General features: G+C 38.9%; 1 protein-coding gene across 1 annotated transcript in view; it reads right to left on the bottom strand.

Moving 5' to 3' along the window:
- Positions 1-22,117, bottom strand: part of LOC126483663 (multiple epidermal growth factor-like domains protein 8) — a 364,127-nt gene that overhangs the window by 283,037 nt on the left and 58,973 nt on the right. Inside the window, exons 5-6 of the mRNA XM_050106722.1 lie at positions 21,316-21,781; positions 5,442-5,689 (exon numbers count right to left, since the gene is read on the bottom strand). Of these exons, the coding sequence (XP_049962679.1) occupies positions 5,442-5,689; positions 21,316-21,781 (714 nt within the window). The remainder of the gene's footprint in view (positions 1-5,441; positions 5,690-21,315; positions 21,782-22,117) is intronic.

Here is a 22,117-nt window from a genome sequence, read left to right as displayed (position 1 = left end):
CACAGCTTTTTTAAGTGAGGAGATGTTACTTCATGGGGTTGGCACCTGACGCAACATATCTGAGACCTCTTGCCTAACTTCATCAGCTTGATCATTCAGCAAACCTAAACAATGCCTGTTCAACTGAGGAAATGAATTCAGTAATGGGAACTCCTTGGACACAGGGGCAAAATTTAATCCCTTTTCCAATACTGCAAACATAACATCATCCAACTGTTTGGTTGCGAGATTAATCACAACATGTCAATGGGTATCATCATCCATTATTGTGAACTGAAAAGAAAGCCATTGAAACTTCTAAGATTGCCTACTGACAGCATTTGCATGGACCCAGTCTGATATTGCCCAGGACAAACTGTCAATCCATTCCCAGGATGCAGCAGACAGCAGCACCGATACTTCCAAACATAAATAAAATAAATCTCTGGATATGAAATCCAGTTGTCTGAGTGTAAAATAGATACAATCCCTTTCTAAGGCAAAACCAGCATGCTTCTTAATGTTGTTGACCATTTTGGTGCAAATTTAATGAACAATTCTGGCAAATTTAGGTACTATGACTTCATTCCAGCATCTCAGGAGAAAAGTGACGGCGCTCAGCAACTTCCCCTTCTTCTTATGATGTTTATCAAACTTCCTGACAAGTTCAAATATCTCTTCCCCATAGAAGCTCTTGATGTGGCTCCGTAACTTTCCTGGCATAGTAATCGATGATATTCATATTGAGTCTCCATCTGGAACATAAAATCATCCTGATACAATATTTTGCCAGTCCACCTGGCCGCCATCTTCAGGTGAGTATGCCGTCGCACTAATTCACTGGAATTAGAATTAAACCGCAGCAGTGCTCCTTTATGCACCACCTGTAGGATCACCACGCAGGTGCAAATGTATGTGCTCTAGTGCACCAGAGTTGAAAACTCACGAAAATGGTAAATCAATACCAAACACTGTTGACACCTTTTGATGACCAAACAAAGACTATTGTTTTTTAATATCAAACAAAGCAGGGTTCAAACTTTTACTTAAAGGATACTCCTTATATCTGTTTATAATATTGTCAGATAGTGGAATTTCAAAGGCTTATTTCACTATACAGTACCAATACAATGACGCAGGGGCAACCACTTGTGTCTCTTCATACAAAATTTTACGTCCTTCAATAAGACAGTGTTCCCCAACCGCATGCGGTGAGCCTGAACCGTTCGAATCCTTTGTCCAATATAGGCTTTCCCATAATGGCAGGGAATCTTGTAGACATCGAGCTTCCTCAAATCCAAATCATCCTTCACCAAGACAAGCAGCACTGTAGTCTTACCTGGCGTGACAACAGTGTTTGATATTGATTTATGATTTCCACAAATTTTCATCACCGGTCCACTGTTGTGCTTTGCCCTACAGAGCAGTCACGTCAGCACACGCTTGGTGGACTTACAGGAGGTGTAGACAGGAGCCGCCACTGTGGTTTGATTTCATTCCCAGTAAGTTAGTGGATGGCTTACTCACCTGAAGATGGCGCCCAGGTGGACCGCCAAAATATTGTGTCTAGGTAATGTTACGTTCCAGCTGGGGACCCAATATGAATATCATTTATCACTACTGTTCACTGACATACAACATTTTAAACTATGACAAAAAAATTAAATACCAATGCAGCAGTTTGGAGCTCTTCATTTAACAGGCTCCAACTTACAAAGAATTAAAAGTTGTGAACAAAAAATCTACATCTATACTCTGCAAACTACTGTAAGGTGCATGGCAGACGGTACATCAAATTGTACCAGTTATCAGGGTTTCTTCCCGTTCCATTCATGAATGGAGCATGGGAAGAATGACTGAGTGCTCTGTGCATGCAGTAATTGTTGTAGTAATCTTACCCTCACAATCCCTGTGTGTGTGATACGTAGAGGAGTGTAGTATAGTCTGTGAGTCATCAGTTAAAGCCAGTTCTTCAAACTATGTTAACAGACTTTTCGGGTTGGTTTATGTCTATCTTCAAGAGTCTTCCAGTTCAGTTTCTCCAGTATCTCTGTGACACTCTCCCACAGATCAAACAAACCCGCGACCATTCGTGTTGCTCTTCTCTGTATACATTCAAAACCCCCTGTTAGTCCTGTTTGGCAACATTCTAGACCTGCTGGCACGAGTGATATGTAAGCAATCTCCTTTGTAGACTAATTGCACTTCCCCAGTATGCTACTAATACACTGAAATCTATTATCTACTTTACCCAGGACTGAGCCTATGTGGTCATTCCATTTCATATTCTTACAAAATGTTACACCCAGTTATTTGTACGAGTTGGCTAAGTCCAACTGTGACTCACTGACATTGTAGCCATAGCGTACTAGTTTTTTTTTAAAAAAAGTGCAAAGTTTTACATTTCTGAATATTTAAAGCAAGTTGCCATTCTTTGCACCACTTTGAAATCTTAATAATATCTAACTGAATATTTATGCACCTTCTTTCAGATGGTACTTCATTATAGACAACTAGAGTGTCTGCAAAAAGTCGTGGTTGTTAATACTACCTGCAATGTCATTACTAGACATCTTGAACAGCATGGGACCCAAACACACTACATGGGGCACACACAAAGTTACTTCAACATCTGATGATGACTCTCCATCCAAGATAACATGCTAAGTCCAACCACCAAAAGTCCTAAATCTAGTCATAAATTTCATTTGATACCCTGTATGATTGTACTTTTTGACAATAGACAACTAGCGTAGGAGTGGTACTGAGTCAGATACTTTTTGGAAATCAAGAAATACTGCAGCTACCTGACTGCCTTGATCCAAAGTTACAATATTTCATGTGGAAAAAGTATGTCTTTCTCTGATTGTCTAGCAAACCTACACAGAAAAATATAAACGAAATCTGAGGTGGCTGAGTGTCTAGCAAACCTACACAGAAAAATATAAACGAAATCTGAGATAGCTGATACACTTTAACACAGTTAGCCATTAAAACTGCAACACCATCAAGGTTGCAGGCAACAAATGTCAAATTGGCACAAAGAATATTATGTGGTTGGATAGGAAAATTATAAGCATTTCAGAACAACAGCACAAAGTAGGTAAATGTAGATCAATCTACGTACAGTATATAAGAAATATTACGCTGTGAATTTCTCACACAGAAAAATTGCATTTGTATGTTGATTGTCCATGAAAAGATCATGAAATGCCTTACGTAAGGAGAATAATGCACCAGCATACATTGGAATTTGACAACAGTAGTATAGCGCTGACTATGAACCTATTTGTGGCACCATAGTTGGTTGCATGGTCACTAATGAATGAGACAAGAACTTAAAACGTATCAATGGAGGGAAGGTATCTCAACCAGAATGACTTTCTCCATTTCAACCAGCACAGATTTTGAAAACATCCATCATGTGAAATCCAACTTGAACTTCTCTCACATGGCATAATGGAATCCAGGGAACAAGGAGTCAAGTGGGTGCAGTATTTCTCCAAATCCGAAAAGCACAAGACTCACTACCTCATAGACGCTTATTATGAAAAGTACAATTGTATAGGGTATCAAGTGAATTTGTGACTGAAATGACGTTTTTTTTGTTAGTGAGGATACAGTAATTTATTTTGAATGAAGAGTCAACTGACATGCAGAAGTAACTTCGAGTATGCCCACGGGAAGTGTGTTGGTATCCTTGCTACTCATGTTGTATGTTAATGACCTCGCAGACAATATTAATAGTAACCTCAGTATTATGAAAAGGACAGATTACTACCCACCATATAGCAGAGATGTTGAGTTGCTAACAGGCACAGTAAAAAAGACTACTAAACACTTAAGCTTTCACCCAGATGGCCTTCTTCTGAAATAGACAAAACACACATACACACACACATTCATACAAACGCAGCACACACACACACATGACCACTGTCCCTGGATGTCAGCACCAGAGACAATGGTCCGCTATATGGTGATTAGTAATCTATCCTTTTCATAATATTGTCATTATTCCATCCTGGATTTTCCATTATTTAACAGCAACCTCAGGTTTTTCACACATGTTGCAGTTATCTACAACAAAGTATTGTCTGGGAAAAGCTGCTTAAATATTTAACCACATCTTGATAAGATTTCAAAGTGGTGCAAAGATTCACAACTTGCTTTAAATTTTCAGAGATGTAAAATTTTGCACTTCATAAAATGAAAAAATGTAGTATCCCATGACTATAACATCAATGAGTCACAGCTGGAATCAGTCAACGCATACACATACCTGAGCGAAACACTTTATAGGAACATGAAGTGAAATCACCACATAGTCATAGTTGTAGGTGTAGGTAAAGTATGTGGCAAACTGTGATTCATTGGTAGAATACTAGAGAATTGCATTCTGACTACAAAGGAAACTGCGTACAAAATACTCATGCAACTCCTCCTAGAATATTTCTCAAGTATGTGGGACATTCACCAAATAGGACTAAAAGGGGATACTGAATGTATACAGGGAAGGGCAGCACATAGGGTCACAGATTTGTCTGATGTATGGGGGGAGTGTCACGAAGATGTCGACAGAACTGAATGGCAGATGCTTGAAGATAAACACAAAGTACATTGTGAAAACATATTGGGGAAGTTTGTAGAACCAACTTTCAGTGATAAATACAGGTATATATCTAAACCCCCTATGTTTAACTCCCCTAGGGATTGCAAAGACAAGATTAAACTTACTACTGCACGCACAGAGGCATCCGAGCGATCGTTTTTCAAGCACTCCGTACGTGAAAGTTACAATGGGTTTTATAATCTGTCAGGCACTTCACAGCAGTTTGAAAAGTATAGATGTAGATGTAGATGTAGATTATGTTTAGCTTCTTACAGTAGTTGTGGTTGTCCAATGACAATGAGTTTAAACAATGGAATGTGTATTAGAGAGATGCTTGTTTTTGAGACTGTGGGTGATTTGATTATTGTAGTATTGTGTCTTTTGTGGTGGTTTTCATACAAATACTGAATGAATTTTGGCCATTTTTCTTTGTATAGTACAGTAAGTTCTTGTAGAATGTAACTAATTTAAGAGTGAAGAAGATAGCTCATCGAACAGTGCAAGCACTGAGACATAGAAGGCACGTAAAAAAATTAAAAACTTTGCACATGCCCATCTTAACTCGTCCATTTTCTCAATTGTTACTGTTTTGTGTCTTACACCAACTGTGGTTTTGTGTCAGTGTAAACCAGAGAGGCACTTTAAAAAGCTTGGAAGCTTTTTGACTTTTTATATACAACTGTTACCTGCTGTCACCAAAATTTCATACCATTATGAGTATTGTGCCATGGTATCACTATTGCAAAAAATCATTTAATCTTAACATTGCCATCAGCATCTAAAACACAATGTGATGGATACAAATATAAAATAGCAACCACCTTCACACAACAGAAAACACTTTTCTTACCAAAATTCAGTTTTATGCTGAAAAGTTTTGACGAAAATTCTCCATTTTCTGTACTTCCACCAAACAGATATATGTAGTTTCTCCTTGTATCATGGGTAACTGTATGGCGAGTTAATTTTGGTGGGGTTATTGTTGAATCGAATGCCCTGAGTGACCAGTTGCGTTGTTTCACATTGTAGTACCACAGCTCACTGGAGAGCTCCCCTGTAGCAAGTTTTCCACCAAAAAGGACGAAGCCTCCAGGATACCTGTCCAACCGAAAAAAATTTACTTCATTAGTACCAAAGTAATTCAAGGAAGTTATAACAAAATTTTTATAAAAGCAAAGAACAATTGTTTCCAAAATATTTTCAATGTTGTTGTTGTTGTCATCATCTTCAGCCTGATGACTTCATGCAGCCCTACATGCTATGTGTAAGCCTCTGTTCACCTCTGCATAACTAGTATGTTCTATACTCACTTGAATCTACTTACTATATTCAAGCCATGGGCTCCCTCAACAGTTTTATCCTGTGTTTTTAATGACAGAGAGCAATTAATTTCAATTTAGAGACTGGCACTTATTTCTATTGTAAACCATACGTTAGTTTAATCTGTATATGGAAAATAGGGTGAATACAATGATTTACTTCAGTCTTTGTGAATAACATTAACATGTACAGCATTTGTTTCCTCCATGGGATTCTTTTCATGGACTTAAAAGGTATCACTTCACAGTACTTACTACCAAATGTCATATAAAAAGAAACAAAACTGGCATTCTCAGAACTGGGGCATGGAATATTAGACATCTTAATCGAAGATGTAGGTTAGCAAATTTATAAACAGAAATTGACAGGGTGAAGCCACATATTAGGATAACCAAGACTTCTGCTCAGGTAACAACACAAAATAAATAGAGACAATGCAGGCATACGCTTAATAATGAACAGGAAAACAGAAATGTGAATAAACTACTAAGAACAGCATAGTAACTGTATTATCATAACCAATATAGATAAAAAAGCTAATGACCATCACAGTAATACAAATTTATATGCGTACTACCTCTGAAGATGATGCAGACTTTGAAAGAATATATGGTGATATAAAATAAATTATTCAGATAGCTAAGGGAGATGAAAATTTGATTGTGATGGGTGACTGGAATTTGATAGTAAGAAAAAGAACAGAAGGAAAAACAGTACAACATGGCCTAGGGGAAAGGGATGAAGAGGGAAGCCATGTAGAAGAATTATGCACACAAAACAATTCAATCATTGCTAATATTTAGTTTAAAAATCATGCAAGAAGGTAATATAAGGCTAGAAGAGATCTGGAGACATCACAAGGTTTCACACAGATTATATAATGGCAAGACAAAGAGTTTGAAACGAGAATTTAAACTGCAAATGTACCAGCTGTTAAGTAAGCACTTTTCAGCCTTTTATGTTGGAAGCCAGTCCCCCCCCCCAAATGAACCATGGACCTATGGACCCTGCCATTGGTGGGGAGGCTTGCATGCCTCAGCGATACAGATAGCCGTACTGTAGGTGCAACCACAGTGGAGGGGTATCTGTTGAGAGGCCAGACAAACGTGTGGTTCCTGAAGAGGGGCAGCAGCCTTTTCAGCAGTTGTAGGGGCAACAGTCTGGATGATTGACTGATCTTGCCTTGTAACACTAACCAAAACGGCCTTGCTGTGCTGGTACTGTGAATGGTTGAAAGTAAGGGGAAACTACAGCCGTAATTTTTCCCAAGGGCATGCTGCTTTACTGTATGGTTAAATGATGATGGTGTCCTCTTGGGTAAAATATTCCGCAGGTAAAATAGTCCCCCATTCGGATCTCCAGGCGGGGACTACTCTGGAGGATGTCGTTATCAGGAGAAAGAAAACTGGCATTCTATGGATCGGAGTGTGGAATGTCAGATCCCTTAATCGGGCAGGTAGGTTAGAAAATTTAAAAAGGGTAATGGATAGGTTAGAGTTAGATATAGTGGGAATTAGTGAAGTTCGCTGGCAGGAAGAACAAGACTTCTGGTCAGGTGAATACAGGGTTATAAATACAAAATCAAATAGGTGTAATGCAGGAGTAGGTTTAGTAATGAATAGGAATATAGGAATGCAGGTAAGCTACTACAAACAGCATAGTGAATGCATTATTGTGGCCAAGATAGATACGAATCCCATGCCTACCACAGTAGTATAAGTTTATATGCCAACTATCTCTGCAGATGATGAAGAGATTGATAAAATGTATGATGAGATAAAGGAAATTATTCAGATAGTGAAGGGAGATGAAAATTTAATAGTCATGGGTGACTGGAACTCGATAGTAGGAAAAGGAAGAGAAGGAAACGTAGTAGGTGAATATGGACTGGGGGGAAGAAATGAAAGAGCAAGCCGCCTGGTAGAATTTTGCACAGAGCATAACTTAACCATAGCTAACACTTGGTTCAAGAATCATAAATGAAGGTTGTATACATGGAAGAAGCCTGGAGATACTAGAAGGTATCAGATAGATTATACAATGGTAAGACATGAGATTCAGGAACCAGGTTTTAAATTGTAAGATATTTCCAGGGGCAGATGTGGACTCTGACCACAATATATTGGTTATGAACTGCAGATTAAAACTGAAGAAACTGCAAAAAGGTGGGAATTTAAGGAGATGGGACCTGGATAATCTGACTAAACCAGAGGTTGTACAGAGTTTCAGGGAGAGCATAAGGGAACAATTGACAAGAATGGTGGAAAGAAATACAATAGAAGAAGAATGGGTAACTTTGAGGAATGAAGTAGTGAAGGTAGAAGATGATCAAGTAGGTAAAAAGACGAGGGCTAACAGAAATCCTTGGGTAATAGAAGAGATATTGAATTTAATTGATGAAAGGAGAAAATAGAAAAATGCACTAAATGAAGCAGGCAAAAAGGAATACAAACGTCTCAAAAATGAGATCGACAGAAAGTGCAAAATGGCTAAGCAGGGATGGCTATAGGACAAATGTAAGGATATAGAGGCGCATATCACTAGGGGTAAGATAGATACTGCCTACAGGAAAATTAAAGAGACCTTTGGAGAAAAGAGAACCACTTGCACAAATATCAAGAGCTCAGATGAAAACCCAGTTCTAAGCAAAGAGGGGAAAGCAGAAAGGTGGAAGGAGTATATATACACAGGCAATGTACTTGAGGACAATATTATGGAAATGGAAGAGGATGCAGATGAAGATGAGATAGGAGATATGATACTGCGTGAAGAGTTTGACAGAGCACTGAAAGACCTAAGTCGAAACAAGGCCCTGGGAGTAGACAACATCCCATTAGAACTACTGACAGCCTTGGGAGAGCCAGGCCTAACAAAACTCTACCATCTAGCGAGCAAGTTGTAGGCGAAATACCCTCAGACTTCAAGAAGAATATAATAAGAAACTTCCTGGCACATTAAAACTGTGTGCCGGACCGAGACTCGAACTTGGCAGAAGTAAAGCTGTGAGGACGGGGCGTGAGTCGTGCTTGGGTAGGTCAGTGGTAGAGCACTTGCCCACGAAAGGCAAAGGTCCCGAGTTCGAGTCTTGGTCCGGCACACAGTTTTAATCTGCCAGGAAATTTCATATCAGCACACACTCCGCTGTAGAGTGAAACTTTCATTAAAGAATATAATAATTCCAAGCCGACCTCGGGGAATATCAGTTTGGATTCCGTAGAAACGTTGGAACACATGAGGCAATACTGACCCCACGACTTATCTTAGAAAATAGATTAATGAAAGGCAAACTTATGTTTCTAGCATTTGTAGACTTAGAGAAAACTTTTGACAATGTTGACTGGAATACTCTCTTTCAAATCCTGAAGGTGGGCAGGGGTAAAATACAGGGACCAAAAGGCTATTTACAATTTGTACAGAAAGCAGATGGCGGTTATAAGAGTTGAGGGACATGAAAGGGAAGCAATGGCTGGGAAGGGACTGAGACAGGGTTGTAACCTACCCCCGTTGTTACTCAGTTTGTATATTGAGCAAGTAGGAAAGGAAATAAAAGAAAAATTTGGAGTAGGAATTAAAATCCATGGAGCAGAAATAAAAACTTTGAGGTTTGCCGATGACACTGTAATTCTGTCAGAGACAGCAAACGACCTGGAAGAGCAGCTGAACGGAATGGACAGTGTCTTGAAAGGAGGATATAAGATGAACATCAACAAAAACAAAATGAGAATAATGGAATGTAGTCAAATTAAATCGGGTGATGGTGTAGGAATTAGATTAGGAAATGAGACGCTTAACGTAGTAAAGGAGTTTTGCTGTTTGGGGAGCAAAATAACGGATGATGGTTGAAGTAGAGAGGATATAAAATGTAGACTGGGAATGGCAAGGAAAGCGTTTCTGAAGAAGTGAAATTTGTTAACATCGAGTATAGATTTAAGTGTCAGGAAGTCGTTTCTGAAAGTATTTGTGTGGAGTGTAGCCATGTATGGAAGTGAAACGTGGACGATAAATAGTTTAGACAAGAAGAGAATAGAAGCTTCCATAATCAGGTGCTACAGAAGAATGCTGAAGATTAGATGGATAGGTCACATAACTAATGAGGAGGTATTGAATAGAATTGGAGAGAAGAGAAATTTGTGGCACAACTTGACTAGGAGAAGGGATCGGTTGGTACAGCATATTCTGAGGCATCAAGGGATCACCAATTTAGTACTGGAGGGCAGCGTGGAGGGTAAAAATCATAGAGGGAGACCAAGAGATGAATACACTAAACAGATTCAGAAGGATGTAGGTTGCAGTAGGTACTGGGAGATGAAGAAGCTTGCACAGGATAGGGTAGCATGGAGAGCTGCATCAAACCAGTCTCTGGACTGAAGACCACAACAACAACATGTTGGAAGGACTACCAACAAGTTATCAGTCACAGTGAATGGGTATAGGCAGAGGGTGTATACTGGCAACACACAATATCCCGTTGCAGTGCATGCTCTGCAACATGATAGTTGTGACCTCTGTACCTGTTTCACCACAAATGCCATCTGTATTCTTCTCCCAGTCACCAGTTTCTCAGAACTCCGCAGGTGAAAACTGGCATTACATGTCCTTGGTTATTACCACCCACCTTGCCTGTTAATTTCATCGATCTCAGTATTTCTTCTCAGTAACTAATCCTTTCTTCATTCCCCTTTAGTTTTCTATATCTTTTATTTTCTGATCTGTCTATTTTTCCTCCCTCCTCCTCCCCAATCTTTAAAACAAACAATGCACTTAATGTTCCACTCTTACTAACTTGTGCACAATGTTTTGCCAGTAATCTCTGTCTTGTGCATTACCCTATATTCCACATTCACACTCTCAGGTTTTCAAATTTCATCCTGTGGAGTCTCCAACAAACAGTGTTTCCTTCTTACCCCATCTGGTAAGTCTCTCCTGACCTGGGGTTCTGGACGACTATTCCAAAACATCCCTGTTTCCTACTCCAAAAGCTTATGTGTTTCAATACCTTTATATATATCTTCCCTCTTTCCTGATGAAGCAACTGTTGGTTGCGAAAGCTTGAATTCTGTGTGTATGTTTGTGTGTCTATCGACCTGCCAGCGCTTTCGTTTGGTACGTCACATCATCTTTGTTTTTAGATATACTTTTCCCCATGTGGAATGTTTCCCTCTCTCTCTCTCTCTCTCTCTCTCTCTCTCTCTCTCTCTCTCTCTGTGTATATTTAGATATACCATCAAATAGACAAAACAACCAGGCCCAGTAGCAATATTTAGATATCACATGAGGTACAAAATTTGACGGGTGAAAGGGGAAACAAAATGCAGAAAATGAGGCAGGCAAAAGAAAATCCAGATATCTCAAAAGTGAGACTAATGGGAATTGCAAAATGGTAATGCATGAACAGGTAGAAGAAAAATGCACATTTGTAAAACCATGCATCTCTATGGAGAAGACAGATGCCACCTACAGAAAAATTAAAGAGAGGTTTTAGGAAAAGAGATGGCCAAAAATGGGGGCAGAAAAGTGGAAGGAATATACATAAGGTCTATACAGGGTGTTACAAAAAGGTACAGCCAAACTTTCAGGAAACATTCCTCACACACAAAGAAACAAAATATGTTATGTGGACATGTGTCCGGAAACGCTTACTTTCCATGTTAGAGCTCATTTTATTACTTCTCTTCAAATCACATTTATCATGGAATGGAAACACACAGCAACAGTACATACCAATGTGACTTCAAACACTTTGTTACAGGAAATGTCCAAAATGTCCAAAATGTCCTCCGTTAGCGAGGATACATGCATCCACCTTCCGTCACATGGAATCCCTGATGCGCTGATGCAGCCCTGGAGAATGGCGTATTGTATCACAGCCGTCCACAATATGAGCACGAAGAGTCTCTACATTTGGTACCGGGGTTGCGTAGACAAGAGCTTTCAAAGGCCCCCATAAATGAAAGTCAAGAGGGTTGAGGTCAGGAGAGCGTGGAGGCCATGGAATTGGTCCGCCTCTACCAATCCATCAGTCACCGAATCTGTTGCTGAGAAACGTACGAACACTTCGACTGAAATGTGCAGGAGCTGCATTGTGCATGAAGCAAATGTTGTGTCGTACTTGTAAAGGCACATGTTCTAGCAGCACAGTTAGAGTATCCCATATGAAATCATTATAACGTGCTCCATTGAGCGTAGGTGGAAGAACATGGGGCCCAATCAAGACAACACCAACAATGCCTGCCCAAACGTTCACAGAAAATCTGTGTTGATGACGTGATTGCACAATTGCGTGCGGATTCTCGTCAGCCCACACATGTTGATTCTGAAAATTTACAATTTGATCACGTTGGAATGAAGCCTCATCGGTAAAGAGAACATCTGCTCTGAAATGAGGATTGACACATTGTTGGATGGAACCATTCGCAGAAGTACGGAAACAACTGGTTCTCCCGTAGCACTCTCCATACAGTGACGTGGTCAACGTTACCTTGTACAGCAGCAACTTCTCTGACGCTGACATTAGGGTTATCGTCAACTGCACGAAGAATTGCCTCGTCCATTGCAGGTGTCCTCGTCGTTCTAGGTCTTCCCCAGTCACGAGTCATAGACTGGAATGTTCCGTGCTCCCTAAGACGCCGATCAATTGCTTAGAACGTCTTCCTGTTGGGACACCTTTGTTCTGGAAATCTGTTTCGATACAAACGTACCGCGCCACGGCTGTTGCCCCGTGCTAATCCATACATCAAATGGGCATCTGCCAACTCCGCATTTGTAAACATTGCACTGACTGCAAAACCATGTTCGTGATGAACACTAACCTGTTGATGCTACATACTGATGTGCTTGATGCTAGTACTGTAGAGCAATGAGTCGCATGTCAACACAAGCACCGAAGTCAACATTACCTTCCTTCAATTGGGTCAACTGGTGGTGAATCGAGGAAGTACAGTACATACTGACGAAACTAAAATGAGCTCTAACATGGAAATTAAGTGTTTCCGGACACATGTCCACATAACTTTTTTTCTTTATTTGTGTGTGAGGAATGTTTCCTGAAAGTTTGGCCGTACCTTTTTGTAACACCCTGTATAAAAGAAACAAACTTGAATATAATTTTATAGCAAGGAAAGGAAAAGTAGGTGAGGTAGAAGATATGACGCCGCAAGAAGAATCTGACAGAGCACTGAAAGTTTTACGTGGGAACAAGGTACCTGGAGTAGACAACATTCCCTCTGAATTACTGAGAGAACCGGGAGACCTAGCCATGACAAAATCATTCCACGGGATATGTAAAAAATATGATAGGCAAAATACCAATAGACATCAAGAAGAATGTAATAATTCCAATCCTTATGAAGGGAGGTGTTGACAGGTGTGAATATTGTTAAACTGTGATGTATTAGGTCATGGTTGCCAAGTATTCACACAAATTATTTACAAAAGAATGGAAAAACTGGTAGAAGCAAACCTAGGGGAAGATCATTTTGGGTTTCAGAGAAATGTAGAAGCAACCAAGGCAATACTTACCCTACCTTGAAGACAAACTGAATAAAGGAGGAACTACCTATATTAGTACCAACTGCTGATTTACAGAAAGCTTTTGACACTGTTGGCAGAAATACAATATTTGAAATTCTATAGGTAGTAGGAACTGAATACGGGGAGCTAAAGGTTACTGATAACTTGTAGATAAATCAGACTGCTGTTATAAGAGCTGAAGGAGAAACAGTAGTTGGGAAGGGAGTTAGAGTTGTATCCTATGCCAAAAAGTTACTGAGTCTGTTCATTGAACAAACTGTACAGGAAACCAAGGAGAAATTTGGGAAGGGAATTACTGTTCAGAAGAAGACACAAAAATTTTGAGGTTTGCTGAAGACATTGTAATTCTGTCAGAGACAGAAAATTACTGGATTGTCTGTTGTAAAGAGATTCTAAGATAAACATGAACAAAAATAAAGCAAAGATAATGGAATGCAGTTGAATTATATCAGGTGAATTTGAAAGAATTAGATTAGGAAATGAAACACTTGAATAAGTAGATAAGTTTTTGCTATTTGGGCACCAAAATAACTGATGATGGTAGAAGTAGAGAGGATATAAAATATAAAATATAAAATATAAAATCAAATCAAGAAAATTATTCCTGAGACAAAGTGGAATTTGTTAACATCAAATAAAAATCTAGATGTTAAGACATCTTTTATGAAGGTTTTTGCGTGGAGCAGAGCCTTGTATAATAGCGAAACGTGCATGATAAACAAGGCAGACAAGGCGAGAATAGAAGATTTTGAAAAGGAATGCTACAAAAGCATGCTGAAGATTAGATAGACAGATTGAATAAGTAATGAAACCTAAACCTGCTGTATTAAATTGAGGAGATGAGAAGCTTACTGTATATTCTGGCCAACAAAAGGTATTACTTGACCGTACACATTCTGAGGCATCAGGGACTAATTAATTAGGTAACTAAGGAAAGTGAGGAGGGCAAAGATTGTAGGAGGATTTCTTTGTACAGCACTGAGAATAGAAATAAAATTCCCTTAATCAGTTTTGCAAATAAAGTTCAAGGAATAACTGTAGCTGTTCAGTGGATTCTTTTCTGCTACATAATGTACCATAGAAGATATTATTGTTATGAGGGTGTACACACTCAAGTCTCAACACAGGCCCTTCTAAAGATTTTAAGATCTTGAGAATTGTTATCCACACTGGGCACACAACAAACAAAATCCTATCAGAACAAAACTCTGATGGTCCAAGTGAACTTGATACAACTGTTGTGTGGTTTAGCAGATGTATCAGAAATTTGAAACTAATGAGTCACTTCTTGACATGTTGATCTTATTGAGGTTCACAGTTTATTTTTATACTTATCAGTGTAGCACCCTCCAAGTCAGTCATGTAGCTGTAGCTGTCATCCATCTATCAATGAAACCCTGTCCATGCAATATGTCTCCTTCCCCACGCCCAACCCCCCACCCATTTTACTCTCTAGCAGACAACCACAAGAAGTCACACAACTAATGCACATGACCACCAGTGTTTGCTTTAATTTTGCTCGTGAAGCTCAAGGTCCATTTCCATATTCTTCTGCATGTTGTCTCATGTTTACCTGATACATCTGTTACTGCTACATTTATAACATATTTTGAACTCCATATCAATGAAAATAATGAAATTTGAATATATTATGTAACTGTATAGATAAAAATCTACCCACCATGCAGCAGCAGGGGAACACACATACAACAGCACTAAAGTTTGCAAGCATTCAGAGCCAATGGCTCCTTCTTCTGGCAGTAGGTTTGAAGGGGAAGGGAGAGGGATGAAGGACAAGGACTGATGAGATTTAAGAAAAGGGGTACTGTTCAGAGTAGTCACCCAGAACACCTGGACAGGGAGATTTACCAGACAGGATAAGAATGAAATCTCATCCCATCCAATAATTTCAAATTTACAGTTGTGCTGCTAAGATTTACGAGGTGCGTTCACTACACCATGAATAAAGAGATTCGTCTGGCGAGGAAAGTACAAAGCTTACCTCTCAGTGAATTTCTGGCACAAGTTTCTATAGCAGCAGAGTGAAAATTGTACGATTTAAAGCACTGAGTATAGCCAACTATATCCTAATCAGTCACATCGACATTATCATAAGGTACATTTGATCCACATCATCCCAGCCAGACAAAGAATTGTTACATCACTTCAAATAATCACTGCCACCACCAGATCCTAAACCAGTTTAACCAGCTCATCGAAGGCTATCATCAGGCTTGATTTGTTTCACGTCATACAATTGGTGTGACTAACCTGGCAAGTGATTTGATGGTGTGGCTTCCTGCAGTGTGCCATACTGCAACCGTAGAAGTCTCTCTATATATAAATGTGCATTTTATGTCAACTAGTTGGATTGCAGCATTATGCACAACACATAAGCTGCTCATTACTTTCCAAAATAAACCAGTGTGGATTACCTTTCAGGTGGACATAGGTAGGCTATATGTGAATTTTTGGTAAATTTAGAAAAAATTGTATTTGTATCAGGGAAGTACCACATTGATTAGCATTTTTTATAATATGTCAACAATATATTTGGTCTTCAAACTTTGTCTTTCAGTTCTCAATTCAGGAAAATTTAATACCAAACACATGTAACTTCCTAACCTTTGGAAGGTATAAGAACAAACTTTCAGAATTCACAAAGGCAATTATATACAAGAGTTGGTACTTAAATAGTGGTGACTATTTATTCACAACCAATACAAAAGAGTTACATGTTTGCACCTGTTACTGTCCTTCAAAATAGTCACCAGCATTGTGTAGAACCCGTTGCCAGCAATGTTCAAGGTCTAGTATGCCGTTAGCAGAGCCTGTTCTGTTGATGGTGCAAATCGAGTGGTCTACTGCCTGTCGAATCTCTGGAACAGTTCTGAAGAGAATGCCACGAAGTGGTTCCTTCATCTTTGGAATCAAATCAAAGTCACAAGGACTTAAGTCTGGGGAGTATGGTGGATAGTACTTGTGCAAAATGATGAGTGGGTTGCGCAAAAAGTGTCACTGCTTCTTTCGCAAGGCTGGTCGCAGGTGATGCTCCAAAAACAAACAGTAATAATGTGCATTGTCATGAAGGAACACAATGCGTTAGGATAACATGATCACAGCCGTACAAGAGAATCACCGTAACTTTAGACCGCTCCATTCGCACCATCAATGGAACAAGCTCTGCTCCTACACCTTCCACATTGCTGGCAGTGAGTTCTACACAATGCTGGTGACTACTTTGAAGGACAGTAACAGGAGCAAACATGTCACTCTTTTGTATCGGTTGTGAATAAATAGTTTGCCACTATTTAAGTTCCAACCCACCTATTATGTTTGTGTGGTGGTCTTAACAAACTATTCACAGTCAATAATTGGTTCATGCACCCTCCTTCTCTCAGAAGAGCTATTTAGAGGAGGAGATTAGTGTTTAACATACTGTCAATAATGAGGTCATTAGAGATAAAGCACAAGCTCGAATTAGGGAAGGGTAGGGAAGGAAAGCGGCTGTGCCCTTTTGAAGGAACCAACCTGGCAGTTGCCTTTAGCGATTTAGTGCAATCACGGAGAACCTAAATCAGAATGGCTAAACCTGGATTTGAACAACTGTCCTGCCAAATGTGAGTCCAGTCTGCTAATCACTGTGCTACCCCGCTCAGTAAGAGCTTTTTACTAAGGCAGAATGGGTATCAGTGCTTTTCACAGTGTTATTAATTGTGTACCATGATCATCACTTGAAGCTGAATTACATAACACAATAGTGGTCAACATTTGGATTATACACAACTGAGGACCCAAAAGAAAGCAGAATTTGTTTTTTATGGGCTGGGGAGTTGTAGTGATGCATTTTCCCAGCAGCTGTCTCTATTACACACCATTTTCAATCGCTCAAACTAACACTGTTCATGGGGTAGCATCCACTATAACTGAGTGCTTCTTCCCAAAATGCTGTTTCATAAGTTGAAGAGATTTTGCTGCTTCAGACATAATAAAAAAAGTGGTAATGTACAGTTATGTTTTCTGTTACGGAAATCAGCTATGTGGTATTATGGGTGGGATAAAGGAACCAAGCAGCAGTCAAGCCAGTGAAAGATTGCTTTATTGTCACGACAATAGAAAGCAAATCAGATGAGAATATACATCAAAGAAATATTGGTTGGGGCACTTACTGTACATCAATTTGTGATAATTAAGCTGTAATGTAATTAGCACACACCACACAAAGTGCCATATCATCATTCTCCCACCTCTTCAATACCCACTTCACATGACAATCATAAATGTGTAACGTGAAAGCAAAAAAAAATAATAACACCAATGGCTTTTAAGTCAGTATGTATGTTCCTAGAAGTGAGACCAATGTTCACTAAGTGGGAGAACCACGCAGATGTGCAAGCAATGATCCTGGAATAGTATTAATTCTTTCGGATCCGCTGTCAGACTATGTCTGACATTACAATTTTGTGCTACAGCTCTGATGTCAGATGATGTCCAACACTTTTATATTATTGTGCAATAAATGTGAGTTGGAGAGAATGCAGTGAGTAGAAAAACAGGATTGGAAAGCTTTAAGAGGGCTGCCACACTAGCAACTTGCACGAATGGCAAACATCACTGAGCTACTCAGTTGTGTATGCAGCAAAGTTGTAAAACCTATTCATTGTGGAATGAAGGTGCAGTTCAGTAATTCACATGTGTCTGAGCAGCAAGTCTATGAATGGAGTTAAAAGTTCACAAGCTGTGTGATGTCAGTGACATGCTCTTTGTCAGGTACAGGCATGTGGTGTTGCTCCAGAAACACTGCTATCATTGCAGCTATCATGACAGAAGATTGCCAAGTGACACAGGATAACATAGCTACACAGCTGTAAGCATTAGACAAGGTTCAGCACACCATAATGTGCATGATGTGATCTGATATCACAAAGTATCCTTTAAGATACATGCCCTGGCAACTGTCTCCTGAACTGAAGTAGCAACTTGCAATGCATGTGAATAACTTCTACAGCACTTTGAACAAGAAGATGCCCTCCTTGCAAAAAGTGTCACCAAGTACAAAGCTGGACAACAATCCACAGCCCGATCAAATCCCTAATAGATTCTATACTGAGTTAGCCCCTCTTCTAACTATAATCTATTGCACATCCCTCAAACAAATAACCACGACCTGTAGTTGGAAAAAAGCACAGGTCATACCCATCTACAAGAAGGGTGCTAGAAGTGATCCATAAAACCACCATCCAATATCCTTGACACTGATTTGTTGTACGATCTTAGAACATATTTTGAGCTCAAACATAGTGAGGTATCTCAAACAGAATGACCTCCTCCATACCAGTCACCATGGATTTCAAAAACATCAATAATGTAAAACCCAACTCGCACTTTACTCACGACATACTGAAAGCTTTGGATCACAGTAGTCAGTCAATTTCTGAAAAGCATCTGACTCACTACCACACCTATTATTATCGTCAAAAGTTAGATCATATGGGATATCAAGTGAAATTTGTGACTGGAACGAGGGCTTTTTGGAAGGGAGGATGCAGCATGTTATCTTGGATGGAGAGTCATTGTCAGATGTGGGAGCAAGTTTTGGTGTGCCCCAGAGACTTTGTTTGGGGCCCTTTCTGTTCATGTTGTATGTTAATAACCTTGCAGACAATATTAATAATAATCTCAAACTTTTTGCAGATGATGCAGTTGCCCATAACAAAGTACTGTCTGATAGAAGCTGCTTAAATATTCAATCAGATCTTGATAACATATCAAAGTGGTGCCAAGACTGGCAACTTGTTTTAAATGTTCAGAAATATAAAATTATACATTCACAAAAAAAGTAATATACTATGACTATAATATCATTATGTCACTGTCGGAACTGGCCAACTCATACAAATACCTGGATGTAACACTCTGTAGGGATATGAAATGGAATGTTCACACAGGCTCAGTCGTGGGTAAAGCAGTTGGAAGACTTCGGTTTATTGGTAGAATACTGGGGAAGTGCAATCAGTCTACAAATGAGACTGCTTACAAATTACATGTGTGACCCATTATAAAATATTGCTCAAGCATGTGGGACCCATATGAAAAAGGACTAATAGGGGATAAGGAATGTATACAGAGAAGGATCAGATGAATGGTCATAGGTTTGTTTGATCTGTGGGAGTGTGTCACAGAGATACTGAAGGAACTGAACTGGAAGACTCGAAGATAGACATACACTATCCCAAGAAAGTCTGTTAATAAAGTTTCAAAAACTGGCTTTAAATTATGACTCTAGGAATATATTATTATCCCCTACATATTGCTTACACAGGCATCTTGAGAACAAGATTAGATTATTACACCACGCACAGAGGCAGTCAAACAATCATTCTTCCTGTGCTCTATACATGAATAGAATGGCAAGAAATCCTACTAACTGGTACAATGGGATGTGCCCTATGCCATGTTCTTCACAGTGGTTTACCGATTGTAAATGTAGATGTAGATGTAGCTGTTGGTCCAATACTATCAACTGGAAATACAAACAGTTTGCAAGAAAAGACAGCAACCTGCATCACAAAAGTCAAACTAGTTTTAAACATAATTTTCTAAAGAGAATGCTTCACAAATCCTAGATCTGAGGTTTAAGTGTCTTCTGCATCCACAATGATCATATACATTTTTCCGAGCAATTTACATATGATTGCATCTCTTAGAAAAGAACTGGGCAGCAAGAAGTTCCATTCTGATGAAGTACACCACCATGCAGGGCACAAGTGGTCTGTCACTTAAATTCCGTTCTATGGGAATTGGAGCAAACTTTAATGTACTTGCACTGAATATGCGAGAGATTGTGTTAAAAACAATACAGCTTTCTGCTACTTGTGCATAATAAATAATATTAAAAAAACTATTTTTACAATTTTCGTGAATTACATTATATTATTGTTACATTTCAGTTAATGAGGTATCTGTGTAACATGAAGGTAAGACATGAATAGATAGAGAAATTTAAACTCTGTTAACACTATACTTAACAAAAAGAAACTTATCTGTAGGCTTTAACACTAGGACTGCTTTTGACAAAACTGTAACAATTCCTGCAGCAGCTCAAATTTGCCTACCCCTTCCTTAATTAGCTGTGGCTCTTTGTGGTTGATGAACACTCTGCAAGAAGAAGTTTATCTGTTGTTTCCATTTTGAAGTTTCCTTAACTGATGAGTCACAAGGTTGCTCAATCATAAGGAAGGTCAGCGAAACTAATAGTTTTCCAGTTCATCCATCAAATACAATCCTCTGTTTCACTAACTTTGTCTCATAGTAGAGCAAAAGCTAGCTCTATTTACAAGAGAGAGCCTTCTCACTTCACATCATACCACATTTTTCACGCTGGTGATATTCATACCAACAATAACACAGTGACAGGAACTATTGTCTAATGGCACCCCCAGAATTCTCATAAAATGTTTACAACTCAGTACATGATGGTTTCTTTTAAGGTGGCATTACAAATAAAATTTGGATAACGGTGCATAAAACTGGTTTGATAACAGAATTTAAACCACATTTGTTTCAGAGCTTCAAAAGCAAAATGTAACAGGGTAAATAAAAAATGATTCTTTACTGTGCTTCAGTGAAGTTAAGCTTCACTTATACTACTACTATGTAGTGAAGAACATTGCTGGAGAGGCAACACACATTAAACGGAAATCACATGTTAACCTAGACCTGCAAGAGATAACATTACTGTACGTATGAATTAGTTAATTTTTATTAACCGTTTCCTTTTTCAATTTTTTTAAGTACTTGCCTAGAGAGGTAGAAGTGCACACAACATAAGCAAATACATTTTGTCCAGCAGATAAATACTTTGTTCATCTTACCCACAGGCAGCATGACCGTATCTTGCTGATGGCTTCACAGGAAAGTGAGGCTTTTGATCCCGTGTGTGGGCATCCGTTACAATGTACTCTTCAAACCCAGGAATCTTATGAAGAGGCTGCTCTTCTGCTACTGATGTGAGAACACTCTCCTTGCCATCATATAAGTTCGCAGTTCTCATATTATCAATTTCCTCATTTCCATTATTATCACTGTCTGAAGGGCCACCAGAAGTATCTCTTTCCATTCTCAGAAGATGCCTTAAATCCCTACCCAATCTTGCACGGTACCTTGATATTTCTCTTGGTGGTTGAGGATGTGAAATTATTGTTGAATTTTCTGATATAGCAAGCAAAATATTGCCAAGAAAAGAATTCCTTTGTTGCAGGGCCCACAGCTCCTCCTTTCCTGCATGAACAACCTCTTTCAACTGTTGTGGGCTAAGTAATTTAAGTGTAGATGTTCCATCTGTTGAAAAAAAATATGTTAAGCTTATTGATTATTACTAATAAGATTTAATAATTTTTATTATTTGCATGTCATATAAAAGACTGGAAAATAAAAGTGTGTGTATTAATTTGCATGAAGGGTGGATGATGATGATGGAGTAGGGATGCATAAAAGAGGAAGAGAGAAGGGTAGTGGGAGAGCATCCTTTATTATTATTATTATTATTATTATTATTATTATTATTAAAATGATGACATACTGATTTGAGAGCATGACAGATAGATTTTCAATGCCCATACTAATATCTTCTATGAGACAACTGTGGTTAAGAGTGCTAAAGCAGTAAAACTTCAA

Source organism: Schistocerca serialis, chromosome 6 (genome assembly GCF_023864345.2).
Source record: "Schistocerca serialis cubense isolate TAMUIC-IGC-003099 chromosome 6, iqSchSeri2.2, whole genome shotgun sequence".
NCBI classification, from domain to species: domain Eukaryota; kingdom Metazoa; phylum Arthropoda; class Insecta; order Orthoptera; family Acrididae; genus Schistocerca; species Schistocerca serialis.
This window is presented reverse-complemented; position numbering and strand designations above follow the sequence as displayed.